At 39.0% G+C, this 14,315-nt stretch overlaps 1 protein-coding gene across 21 annotated transcripts in view; it reads left to right on the forward strand.

The window, feature by feature from the left end:
- Positions 1 to 14,315, forward strand: part of Arb2a (ARB2 cotranscriptional regulator A) — a 464,298-nt gene that overhangs the window by 240,999 nt on the left and 208,984 nt on the right. For 19 of the 21 annotated variants that reach the window (XM_063281474.1, XM_063281479.1, XM_063281481.1 and 16 more), the window contains one exon: positions 10,933 to 11,052. The exons of the other annotated variants lie outside the window; for them this stretch is intronic. In XM_063281474.1, the coding sequence (XP_063137544.1) occupies positions 10,933 to 11,052 (120 nt within the window). The remainder of the gene's footprint in view (positions 1 to 10,932; positions 11,053 to 14,315) is intronic. 21 annotated transcript variants of the gene reach the window in all.

Below are 14,315 nucleotides of genomic sequence, written 5' to 3' on the forward strand. Positions count from 1 at the left end.
AGATCTTTACCAATCCTACAACAAATAGAGGCCTTATATCCAAAATATACAAAGAACTCACGAAGTTAGACCGCAGGGAGACAAATAACTCTATTAAAAAATGGGGTTCAGAGCTAAACAAAGAATTCACAGCTGAGGAATGTTGAATGGCTGAGAAACACCTAAAGAAATGTTCAACATCTTTAGTCATAAGGGAAATGCAAATCAAAACAACCCTGAGATTTCACCTCACACCAGTGAGAATGGCTAAGATCAAAAATTCAGGTGACAGCGAATGCTGGCTAGGATGTGGAGAAAGAGGAACACTCCTCCAATGTTGGTGGGATTGCAGACTGATACAACCATTCTTTAAATCAGTCTGGAGGTTCCTCAGAAAATTGGACATTGAACTACCTGAGGATCCAGCTATACCTCTCTTTGGCATATACCCAAAAGATGCCCCGACATATAAAAAAGACACGTGCTCCACTATGTTCATAGCAGCCTGATTTATAATAGCCAGAAGCTGGATAGAACCCAGATGCCCTTCAACAGAAGAATGGATACAGAAAATGTGGTACATCTACACAATGGAATATTACTCAGCTATCAAAAATAATCCCTTTATGAAATTCATAGGCAAATGGTTGTAACTGGAAAATATCATCCTGAGTGAGCTAATCCAATCACAGAAAAACACACATGGTATGCACTCATTGATAAGTGGCTATTAGCCCAAATGCTTGAATTACCCTAGATGCCTAGACCACATGAAACTCAAGAAGGATGATCAAAATGTGAATGCTTCACTCCTTCTTTAAAAGGGGAATAAGAACACCCTTGGGAGGGAATGGAGAGGCAAAGATTAAAACAGACACAGAAGGAACACCCATTCAGAGCCTGCCCCACATGTGGCCCATACATATACAGCCACCCAATTAGACAAGATGGATGAAGCAAAGAAGTGCAGGCCTACAGGAGCCGGATGTAGATCTCTCCTGAGAGACACAGCCAGAATACAGCAAATACAGAGGCGAATGCCAGCAGCAAACCAATGAACTGAGAACAGGACCTCCGTTTAACGAATCAGAGAAAGGACTGGAAGAGCTTGAAGGGGCCCGAGACCCCATATGTACAACAATGCCAAGCAACCAGAGCTTCCAGGGACTAAGCCACTACCTAAAGACTATACATGGACTGACCCTGGACTCTGACCTCATATGTAGCATTGAATATCCTAGCAAGATCACCAGTGTAAGGGGAAGCCCTGGGTCCTGCTAAGACTGAACCCCCAGTGAACGTGATTATTGGGGGGAGAGCGGCAATGGGGGTATGATGGGGAGGGGAACACCCAGAAAGAAGGGGAGGGGGAGGGGTTAGGGGGATGTTGGCCTGGAAACCGGGAAAGGGAATAACACTCGAAATGTAAATAAGAAATACTCAAGTTAATTAAAAAAGAAAACTGAAAGAAAATTGTTCATTTCCTCCAGAGTTTCCAGTTTTGTTGAATATACTCTTTTGTAGTAGGATCTGATGATTTTTTGAATTTCCTCAGATTCTGTGGTTATGTTACCCTTTTCATTTCTGATTTTGTTAATTTCAATATACTCTCGTGTCCTCTTATTAGTCTAAGGGATTATCTATCTTGTTGATTGTCTCACAGTACCAGCTCCTGGTTTTGTTGATTCTTTGTATAATTCTTTTTGTTTGGTTGGTTTTAGCCCTGAGTTTGATTTTTTTCCTGCCTTCTTCTCCTCTTGGGTATATTTGCTTCTTTTTGTTCTAGAGCTTTCAGGAGTGCTGTCAAGCAGATAATGTATGGTGTCTCCAATTTCTTTTTGGAAGCACTCAGAGCTATGAGATTTCCTCTTATCACTTCTTTCATTGTGTCCCATAAGTTTGGAAATGTTGTGCCTTCATCTTCATTAAATTCTAAACAGTCTTTAATTTCTTACTTTATTTCTTCCTTGACCAAGTTGTAGAGCCTTTTTCAACTTCCATGTATATGTGGGCTTTCTGTTATTTTTGTTGTTAATGAAGATCACCTTAGTCTATGGTGATCTTATAGGATGCATGGGATTATTTCAGTCTCCTTGTACCTGTTAAGGCCTGTTTTGCGGGTGATTATATGGTCAGTTTTAGGGAAGATACCATAAGGTGCTGAGATGGTATATTGTTTTGTTTTAAGATGAAATGTTCTTTAAATATCTCTTAAATCCATTTGGTTCATAACTTCTGTAAGTTTCTGGTTGTCTCTGTTTAGTTTCTGTTTCCATGTTCTATCCATTGATGAGAGTGGGATGTTGAAATCTCCTACTATCATTGTGTGAGGTGCAATGTGTAATTTGAGGTTTAGTAAGGTTTCTTTTATGAATGTAGGTGCCCTTGCATTTGGAGCATAGGTATTTAGGACTGAGAGTTCATCTTGGTGGATTTTCCTTTGATGAATGTGAGGTGTCCTTCCTCATCTTTTTTGATGACTTTTGGTTGAATATTAGAATGGCTACTCCAGCTTATTTCTTTGGTACATTTACTTGGAAAGTTGTTTTCCAGTCTTTTAATCTCAGGTAGTGTCTGTCTTTGTTTCTGAGGTTTGCTTTCTGTGTGCAGCACAATGCTGGATCTTCTTTAACTATCCAGTCTGTTAGTCTATGTCTTTTTATTTGGAATTGAGTCCATTGATGTTAAGCCATATTAATGAATAATGATTGTCGCTTCCTGTTATTTTTGTTGTTAGAGGTGGCATTATGTTTGTGTGTCTCTCTTCTTTTGGTTTCGTTTCAAGGAAATTACTTTCTTGCTTTTTCTAGGGTGTAGTTTCCCTCCTTTTGTTGGAGTTTTCCATCTATTATCCTTTGAATGGCTCTATTTGAAGAAAAATATTGTGTAAATTTGGTTTTGTCATGGAATATCTTGATCTTCCATCTATGGTAATTAAGAGTTTTGCCAGGTATAGTAGAAGGGCTGGCATTTGTGTTCTCTTGTTGTTTGTATGACAGCTGCCCAGGATCTTCTGGTTTTCATATTCTTTGGTGAGAATTCTTGTTTAATTCTGTTAGGTCTGCCTTTATATGTTACTTTACCTTTTCCCCTTACTGCTTTTAATATCTTTCTTTGTTTTGTGCATTTGGTGTTTTGACTATTATGTGATGGCAGGCTTAACCCTCCTGTAGGCCTATGTTTCAGCACTCCTGTAAATCTGTTTTCCATTAGCTGGATCTGGGAAAAGAGAGCTGCTCCTGGGTTTGTTTGATCTGAAGCCTTCAGGCAGGTCACTTGGAGCAGAAGAGTGGGATTACCTCTGCTCTCAAGTGCGTATCCTCTCCTAGCTACTGACTTCCGGCTCTCAGTGCTGGCAGAAACTGCAAGGGTACCTGCCCCCTACTCCTCTTAGTTCCCTGTGTCCAGAGGTCACAGAGAACACTTGGGTTCTTCTTGGGACAGTAGTTTTCTCCTCTGTGCTCTCAAGATTGTCCTCACTTCTTTTTTTTCCCCCCATCTTTATTAACTTGAATATTTCTGATTTACATTTCGATTGTTATTCCCCTTCCTGGTTTCTGGCCCAACATCCCTCTAACACTTCCCCCTCCCCTTCTCGATGGGTGTTCCCCTCCCCATCCTCCCCCCATTACCACCCTCCCCCCAACAATCACGTTCACTGTGGGTTCAGTTTTGGCAGGACTAAGGGCTTCCCCTTCCACTGGTGATCTTACTAGAATATTCATTGCTACCTATGAGGTCAGAGTCCAGGGTCAGTCCATGTATAGTCTTTGGGTAGTGGCTTAGTCCCTGGAAGCTCTGGTTGCTTGCCATTGTTGTTCATATGGAGTCTCAAGCCCCTTCAAGCTCTTCCAGTCCTTTCTCTGATTCCTTCAACGGGGGTCCTGTTCTCAGTTCAGTGGTTTGCTGCTGGCATTCGCCTCTGTATTTGCCGTATTCTGGCTGTGCCTCACTTCTTAGATTCCAGCTCTCCCTTTTGAGGATTTTTAAGCAGAGTTGGTTCCAGTTTTTTTTTTTTTTTGTGACAACTGTAATATTAGAGTTTGTCATATCTAGTAAGATAGTTATCACTTATCTAGCTGAGGTCTCTCTTCTAATTTGATTTTCCAGTCATTGTGAATTTGTGTTCAATAAAATAAATCTTTTGGTTTGGTGGGCAGGCAGAGAGCAGTCAGAATCCCAGCAGTACAGCCTTGCCTGACTACAGCAGGATCGAATAGCCTGAGCACTTTGAGGAGAGGGAGACCTGGAGACAGTAGGGTGGAGGGTGGAGGGCGGAGAGGAGTAACCTGCTGTGATTAGCCTGCTCTGCCACCTTAGGCCATGGTGATATTCCAACTTGTGCTGCCACTGAGGGCCTCATCTGGGTCCATGACCATGTAGCAGCAATGCTATATGTCAAGGTCGATGGACCATATTACAACCGAAAGCTATTTGGGCATCCCTGGCTAGGTTGCTGCCTGTGAGCATGCTGATGTCCAATAGCTGTGCAAAACCTGCCCTACTCACTGACTTCCATAATTGGAATAGCTAACTCCATCACTCACTGGCTGCAGCACTCAGGAGAGTGGGCCCTGCACCATGTTTAGGTAATACAGTAGAGCTGCTCTAGTGGCATGGGTGAGCTAACCCACAGGATGTGGGCACATCTGCCATGCTGTAGCTTTGGAGAGAGATAGATGCCTGCTTCCCACCAGCATCCTTCACCACCTACAGCAGGCAGGAGAGATGGTCCTACAGTTATGAAAACAGGAGAGAATGCCCTCTCCCTCACCTACTGGATATAACACTCAAAGAGTGAGCCCTTCACTTCACCTGAGTAACAAAGTATACCTGATCCCTGATGGCAAAGGTACTGGTGAGCTGGCCCCACCCTTGCTAGCTGACATATTGGGTGAGCTAGCTGGAACTATGCTGGAGAACTCATCCTGGTCGTATGGGTGTGGGAGAGCTTGCATGGTGTCGCTGATCCAGGGCTTTGGGTTAGCCCACGCAAACATCTACCCCATCTATGAACTGCTAAAGTACATGGAGAGGCTGGTCTTATCATTCCAAAGCTGCAGAATTTCCATAGCACAGGGCCAGAACAGATATCTGAGAGAAGTCCTGATGAGGATCTGGTGTTGATGGTGTAGCAGGAGAAAGAGTCCTTGAACCAGACCAGTGACTCATTGCAATGAAAGTTTGCAAGTAGAGATGTATGGACAAAAGGGTACACTGTGGGACACAAGGGGAAGTTTTGGTTTGGTTTTTGTTTTTTGATGTTATTGTTTTGGTTTGTTTCTTTTTTGGGGGGGTGGAGGGGGAGGTTGCAAGGATGGAGAGTGGATTAGAAGGGACAGAATGATGAGTAGGTTTGGAATGCATATAAAACCAAAAATAAAAAGTTAAAAAATCCTTAACCTTTCTGGGACTTAGGGAGATAATACAACCAGACTTGGATGTTTAATATGACACATTATAAAGTAGAACTGAAACCATAAATATTAAAAGCAGGTTTGATAGATGTTTTCTTTCACAAAAAATGCTAATAACTGACTGTTTCAGTGACTCAGCTGCACAGCTGTACAGCAAGAGTGACCATAACTAATACATAAGCAAAAATGTGTGGCTATGTTTTAATAAAATATACAAAAGAATAAGCCAGTTATCAATATCAAACCATGGTTTTCATATTGCTGAGTGTTTGCTAAATTTCTGATTGTTGTAAACATCACTGCAGTCAACAGACAACAAACATTGCTATCACCCAAAATGTTTTCTCTTATGGCTCTGCCACCAGGCCTTTCTACCACGTGCTGCCTCCTTTGGATCCTGGTTTTTATTTTCATGCTACTTTTCTGTCTTACTAGTTTTTATAGTCAGTAAGTGCACACTATGTTGAATCTTTGGTTCCAGTTTCTTTCATTTTGCCTTGTGTTTTACCATAGATGGATACAGGCAGAAAATTAGCAATATGTTTTAAGTTAGCCTCAGTTTCTCTCTAAGATTGCAGTGTTCTATATTAAAAAGTGCAGACATGTTGAATTTTCAGAAAATAAACCTTTTTCCCATTCAAGATGTTTTTTAAGTGAACCCGGCCCATATGATATAGTATTTACATAAAAATGTTACTGTACCTTTGTATTCAAGGCCCTTTGCTCTTTGGGTCATTGTTAATAGATGTTTTTCCAGGGTGTAATGCCTGTATGCTTTGGCTTTTAAAATGGGAATTTCAAATATCTTCATATTTATTGCATTTTATCTTGCTTTTCCTAAATGAATTTTTAACTATAAAGTGTATGTAATAGGATCACTCATTGTATAACTGGTAGCAACAGGTTAGCTAAAAAGAAAAATCTGTCAAATTTGGCAGTGGTTCAGAAAATATGTGAATCTGTCACTATAAGCACTCTCAAAGGGCAAAATGCATTGCAGGAGCTAATTAACCTTAGGAAATAATTACACAAATATGCAAATGTTGTTTTGATAATTCTATGTGTTATCAGCTCAGGTATTTCATCACAAAAGCAGACCTCACAGTGCTCAGGTGGTGTAGAACCTGGCCAGCTTGATAAGACTTGGGTTTCTGAATCACTTCTTTTTGGCATTTAGCAACTGATGATGGCCAGAATATAGCAGGGAAGCCAGCCTGCATTCTCAGGCCTGCTCACTCACCCAGCGTACAGAGTCCCTAGTTTCTGCTTCCTGCAAACTCCACCTGAGGGCCTTAGGGCTTTTCTTGCCTTTATTCTTTACATATTCTGAGGTAACCCCCACCTATATTGTTACTCAGTACTAAATGTAACTTTATAGAGAAACTCATAAAACTTACAGAATAGATTTTGTTTGTTTCTATTTCTGTTTTAGGAAGTCTTTTGCAATCAGTTTAATTTTAAAATGTACTATCAGAAAATTGTTGTCTAAATTATACTTTACTATTAGGATTATTGGCATGATATGGGTTGTAGGTAAAGATAATGCTCTTTTGCCTTGATATAGCATCATCTCATTTATAAAATGTCACTACACAACATTGGTAGAAGCTTACAGTTTTACAGGATTTTGTAAGTTTTTAAATGATGGAGTTTTAAATAAGTAAACAAACAAAAGCCGTGGTTTTGTTTTGTTTTGTTTTGTTTTTTAACCTTCTGAAGTAGTTAAATAGAAAAGTCAAATCTTTTAGGGCAAAGATTTAATCTCCTTTTATGCCATTTAAAAAATAATCACTTGAATATTAAATAAAACATTTTTTCATCTTTATTAACTTGGGTATTTCTTATTTACATTTTGATTTTTATTCCCTTTCCCGGTTTCCAGGCCAACATCACCCTAACCCTCCCCCTCCCCTTCTCTATGGGTTTTCCCCTCTCCATCCTCCCCCCATTACCATCCTCCCCCCAACAATCACGTTCACTGGGGATTCAGTCTTGGCAGGACCCAGGGCTTCCCCTTCCACTGGTGCTCTTACTAGGATATTCATTGCTACCTATGAGGTCAGAGTCCAGGGTCAGTCCATGTATAGTCTTTAGGTAGTGACTTAGTCCCTGGAAGCTCTGGTTGGTTGGCATTGTTGTACATATGGAGCCTCGAGCCCCTTCAAGCTCTTCCAGTCCTTTCTCTGAGTCCTTCAACGGGGGTCCCATTCTCAGTTCGGTGGTTTGCTGCTGGCAGTCGCCTATGTATTTGCTGTATTCTGGCTGTGTCTCTCAGGAGCGATCTACATCCGGCTCCTGTCGGCCTGCACTTCTTTGCTTCATCCATCTTGTCTAATTGGGTGGCTGTATATGTATGGGCCACATGTGGGGCAGGCTCTGAATGGGTGTTCCTTCTGTCTCTGTTTTAATCTTTGCCTCTCTCTTCCCTGCCAAGGGTATTCTTGTTCCCCTTTTAAAGAAGGAGTGAAGCATTCACATTTTGACCATCCGTCTTGAGTTTCATTTGTTCTAGGCATCTAGGGTAATTCAAGCATTTGGGCTAATAGCCACTTATCAATGAGTGCATACCATGTGTGTTTTTCTGTGATTGGGTTACCTCACTCAGGATGATATTTTCCAGTTCCATCCATTTGCCTATGAGTTTCATAATGTCATGGTTTTTGATAACTAAGTAATATTCTCTTTTGTAGATGTACCAGATTTTCTGTATCCATTCCTCTGCTGAAGGCCATCTGGGTTTTTTCCAGCTTCTAGCTTAAATAAAACATTTTAATTGCTCAAGATGCTTAGAATAAATGATGGTTTAGAGTTCTCTAGGGCTCAGGGAACATTGTGGAAAAGGATTCAAAGGAATGTAAGAGAGTAGGGGTGTGACACTGCCATTTCAACTGGATCTCACAGAGCTGCAATTGTGGGCAGTAGACCTACATTTAACTAGACTTGGCAATGGGTAGTAGTGGATTAGAGTGAGGCTCCTGATACCTCATCACCCTCTGCTGGGTTTTTGGCTACTTTGGATACTGGGATATGGGCAATTTTTATGTTCACTTGTGCAGTAAAGGTGAGTTCATCAGGTTCCAGTGGATAGTTCTGCACTCACCACCTTAGGGTGGTCATTGTTAAAATTAATGGATCACAAAATAAAACAAGAAGGCATGAAAGTGGGAAAGAAACTGTAAGAAGTGGAAATTTCCAGAGGTAAGAGGGAAGAAAGAGGCTCTGTGTGTGTGTGTGTGTGTGTGTGTGTGTGTGTGTGTGTGTATGCGTGTGTGTAATACTTTGATTATTAAAACTATTTAATGGTATACTACTAGTAGTTTAAATAGGAAGGCATGTATCACTTTTGTCATTCTTTGCTCTACATGGTCAGATATTTCTGTCAGTCAACCCTGTCTTCGGAACCACTCTTCCCTTGCTCATTGACATAAGTAGTTGTCTTGGATTCCTGTCAGTGATTTTGCCCTCACTCCTTGCTCTTCAACTTGTTTGAATCAGTCCTTCTCAATTGCTCCTCGTAAGTATCTAGTGCTCTCTGCCTAGACTTTGCCAGGAACTTACAATTCCTCAGATTATGACTCCTCTGTTAAAGAACCAGCAGTAATCACTGGATGGGGTCTCCAATTTTGTTGCTTTGTTATCTAGTATTGTTGATATAATTTGAACTAATCCAGAAGAAATGAAACTACAGAGGGGTAGGTAGATTTGACACAGAAGAAGGATTGGCAGGGTTTAAGTAAGTAGTTCTGTAAGAGACTTAAGGGAAAGAGATAATAAAAAATGATGTTTTGGTTTTGGCTGGATGTGGGGAGCACAGCTTTAGCCAGGAAAGTCTGGAAGGTTTGGGGTAATTTAGTTGATGTGTCTGTGGTAGGCAACAGGAAATGGTTAGTGGCCAGCACCTTTGTGAGTGTGGAAAGAAAATTGGAATGGCAATAGACATTAGGGAAGAGCAGCTTAATTATAAATTTCTAAGGTGGAACTAGGCTTGGTAACTCACATCTGGAGTCCCAGCTCTTGGAGAAGAAAGTCATGAGTTTGAAAGTAGTACAGGCTAGCGTGGGTCCCCTGCAGTGCAGTGGAGACTGTTTGACAGGAAGTTTGAAAATTATTCAATTTTTTGCAATTATAGTATAACTATCTTATATCCTCTTCTTTTTCATCCATCCAAACACTTCCATATATGCATTTTTGCTCTTTCAAATTCATTGTCTATTCTTTCAGTAATTATTGTTAGATACATAAATGGTAGTGTATATGTATGTATAATATGTATGTGTAACATATACACACACATACACACACAACCTACTCAGCCTCTATAATGTTATATGCATGTATGTTTTCAAGACTGACATTTCTATTGGATAAGCACTTGGTATGCTCTTCCCCAGGGAAGACTATTTCTCTTCTCTCAGCTCTCCTCCATTGTTGTAGTTTCTTGTGTAGGTTTGAGACTTTGTGTGTTTTCCCCATCTACTTTAGCATCTTTATTGTTGTTGTCGCCTGTGTTCAGCTCTTATTTAGGCAGTCACATTGGTGTGACTTTCATGGAGACCATTGCAGAACACCAAGCCAATCAAATTGCAGAGCTGTGTAGCTAGTTCTAGAGTATGCTACAACTCCCAGGCCTGCTACTCAGAGAGGGCTTGGAGAATTTAAGAACCAGGGAGTATTCTGTGTGATCGAATCTCCAAATATATACTTTCTAAAGATAAAAATTGTGAATACATTCTCTTGTATAATATCCATGTTGTATTTAGGAAACTAGCTTCTAAGAAGTAGATATACAAACACATTTTTATGGTCAGTTGGTTCTCAGCAATTTACTATTTGATCATTTTTTCATTTATCTAAGTTTTTCTGTGGCCATTATATGTATCAGCTAATGAAGTAAACATAGGAAAATTAAGTTATTCTAGAAGGTTTAGAGTATGTTTAATAGTGCTTAAAGCCTTAGAGTTAAGGTCCTTATATTTACATATTTAGATTTCTCTCAGTTCCAGAAATAAAATGTCTGTAGAACATACTGTCAGAAAACATGTATTCCTTTAAATGACTCCAGTAGAAAATACTCATTATTATTTTCCCCAAATTTTCAGTTTACTACTTAAAATCTCATAAACCAACTAACTTAATATATAGATATATAAGTACTTTCAGATACATAGACGAATGTAGCTTAAATATTTTAGCATTATATTTTTATCAAAATCCACCATAATGTTTTGTTTTATAATTAAATATATTTAAGTCGATTTTAAAATGTCAGATATACCTGGATTGTTTCCCTTTAAAGTACACATATTTTAATAAGTTGTTTCCAAATATTACATTTGTAGTTAAACTTAGCAGTAATTTACTAATAGTTATAATACTAATTTATTCTATAATTAAATATTCAATAGAGTTCTTTTGTTATTTTATGAATGTTCTCTAACCATCTTATTCTTATGCCATGTTTATAAGCATATGATTTAACTGATTACTGTGATAATCAGCAGGTACAGTACGCAGTATATATTTGTTTTCTTTATAGGAAAATGGTTCTCCAGAAGAACATGCAGTCTATGTGTGGGACCATTTCATAGCCCAGGCTGCTGCTGAGAATGTATTCTTTGTTGCTCATAGCTATGGAGGACTTGCTTTTGTTGAACTGGTACGTGCATATTTAACTTTTTTTTAATGATTTACTTTTTTTTTAATGTGTGTGTGTGTAAGTCCCTGTGTTTATGTGCATGCCAGTGCCTACACGGCCACAAAAGGGCTAAGGATTCCCATGGAACGAGGTAACTGTCAGTTGTGAGCCATGTGATGTGGTAATGGGGACAGAAGCAGTGTCCTCTGGAGGAATAGATGATGCGCTCAAGCTCCTCTCACCCTCTCTTACCCTCTTGCTCTTTGTTCTTCTCTGTTCTTGTCCCCATTGCCCCCCCCCTCCACGGGCCGTGGCCGGCCACTTTTCCTCTCTTCTTCTACTCTTCTCTCATTAAACCTTCCACATGGAAAAGAAAGAAAGAGAGAGAGAGAGAGAGAGAGAGAGAGAGAGAGAGAAAGAAAGAAAGAAAGAAAAAATAACAGAAAAGACAAGACTCTTAAGAAGAAATGCTGAAACATCTCAGCCTGTCCTTCTGATTTTAATTTCCAGCCTCAGCCTCCTTACTGGTTTTGTTTTGTTTTGATTCAGGAGTCAGGAACTGTTTTGTTTTGTTTTGAGGGAATTTCACTGGGCAGCTGTGGATGGCCTGGAACTTGCTATGCAGATTAAGCTAGCATTCAAATTACAAGAGATCTGCCTGCCTCTGCCTTACAAGTGCTAGGATTAAAAGCATGCACCACTACACGCAGCATGCTCAGTCTTTTTTTTTTTCCCTTTGATATTATTATTTAAGGGTATTTTAAACACTAAGAGCCAGAGTTGGCAGATGGGTAAGTGACTCCAAGAAAAGCACATTTTCTAAGCACAATAGGACTGAAGTGCATATGCACACACAGAAACTGTGCCAACATGGACAGTACCTGCACAATTCAAACCAGACAAAATTCCAGCACTGAAAAAGAGATGCAGTCACAAGTCCTAACCCTGACCAAGAAGCTATTTCCAACTGTTGCCTTCTGGGAGAGGAAAAATTAATTTTTTAATCAACAGTTGTCTTATTGCTCTGAACCATGACCAATGTAAGTTTTATAAAAGACAACATTTAATTGAGGCTGGCTTACAGGTTTAATCCATTATCATCAAGGTGGGAACATGGCAGCATCACAGTATCCTGGCAGGCATGGTGCAAGAGGAGCTAAATTCTACACCTTCACCTGAAATAAGTCAGAAACAGACTGAACATCCTCAGGCAGCTAGGAGGAGGGTCTCCAAGCCCACCCCCTCAGTGACACACTTCCTCCAACAAGGCCACACCTTCTAGTAGTGCCACTCCCTGGGCCAAGCATATGCAAACCATCACAACAGTATTATTAAAATAACTAACTTAATTGAGTATGGGACTAGGCATATCGGAAAACAGGACTGTGAAGTCAGCTCCAGAAAACAACTTTTCTGTTTCTTTTATTTCTTTTCTCTTAGACTTCAAAATGGCTTCTTTCTATTTTTTGAGAGAGAGAGAAAGAAAACATGAAGTTGAATGTATAGTAAATGAGCAGAATCTGGGAGGAGGTAGTGAGAGAATATGATCAATATATTGGACAATTTTTTCAATTTAAAGTTTAAAATGTAAATAACATATGTCCTTGTATATGCTTTCATGAGTCTTGAGGGATTTCCTGATCTCTTTGAGCATAACAGAGCTTTGTATTGTTAATCAGAAGTGTGCTTTGCCTGTCTCTTCTTTACATATTATTTTTAAATTTTAATATTATCATGTCAGCTTCTACATATTTCAGATGTACATTTCTGCTTTATTTGTAGACAATTAATATATTGTTATCTGTGAAGAAGCCAAAATTTAGTGTCTCTTTCAATATTTGGTACCATTTTTGTAATTTTTAGCTGACTTTAATGTGTATTGTTCAGTTTTTAATATTTAACAGTTTATGTGGTTAGCATTAAAACTTTTAGAAAGGTTCCATTAATTTACTTTGAACTAGCAGTTTTCGCTTGGTCTCAAAAATTTTGCATTAGTATTCTGATTTTTAAGAGTTAAAATTAGGTGATAGGTACATGATAGGAACAGTTGCCAGGTGTCTCAGATTTATTTTGAATTGTATAGAGTATTACGTATAACCCAGATTTTGCCACTGTGTTTTTAAGTATTAATGCTATAAATTCACTAGTGAAGCATGTCATGTGTCCATCACGCACGTCACAGGACCATTCCTTTGCTACACAGATTGTAGCTTGTTGGTAGTTTGTCTGAGAATGTTAAAGCCAAGCACAATGACATGAGCATCAATCAACCACAATATTTGTTGTCTAGTTTTAGCTTTTAGGCCTAGTGTGAAATTCTGTACATATATTTCTGTGGCCATTTTTGCTGTGTTATAGTTCAGTCTCACATGATTTAGATGTGAGAATAGTGCTGGCCCTTGACCCCTGAGAATGATAATACATCGAAATTGCCCTATATCTCGTGCTTATACTGTGCTAAGATCCAAAAATGTATTGTCATTTCTTTCTTAATTTGACTTCAGTGTTTAAAGATTGCTTACAAGCATTTTTAGCTTCACAGATTTTACTTTTGATGTATATTATGTTATAAAAACCAAATCCCTTAAGAGAGCATTTTACATCAGTATGATGTTTTTAATATGAATGAAGAAGAAAAATACAATGTTTTACAATAATTTGTTTCAATATACAATAATTATATAAATATAATAAATATAAATAGCTTTTATTTGTAAGTCATTAAAAATACTTAAAATTAACTTTTTAAACATATGGAGTAACCTAAAATGTATAAAGACACTAATTTCAACTTTGTAAATGAAATTCGGTGTTAAGATTATTTAAGGCTATTTTTTAAATGAACTTAAGATGCCAAATTGACAGATGACCAATGTGTCAGTCCTGTTTTGCCTGTCCTTCTTGTCACACACTGGTAGAAATTTCTCCACTTTTGTTCCACTTTAATATAAAGCACACAGATGTTTCAGAACAAGACTTGACTTCTGACCTTGAGGCCATTAGGGTCAGGGTCCTCAGGGCCTGTGAAATTATCACAAGCTGAGCTAAAGTTTTTCTCCAGCACAGGAAGTAACTAGTAAGTAAGAAGTTAAAAAGGAGCTTTGTCTGAGAGACAAGATGGTCCCAGTAAGGGTCAGCTTCTGTAGTCTGCTGTCCCTGCAGGAGGCCATGCATGGGAGGAGGAGATAATGTAACCACTGGTGGCTCTGTCAGCTCAGAGCAGAACTGAGAAGTCTATTTAATATAATATACCTTGCTTAGGTCTTAAAATATTAAGGATTATC

Source organism: Rattus norvegicus, chromosome 2, assembly GCF_036323735.1.
Source record: "Rattus norvegicus strain BN/NHsdMcwi chromosome 2, GRCr8, whole genome shotgun sequence".
Taxonomy (NCBI): Eukaryota; Metazoa; Chordata; class Mammalia; order Rodentia; family Muridae; genus Rattus; species Rattus norvegicus.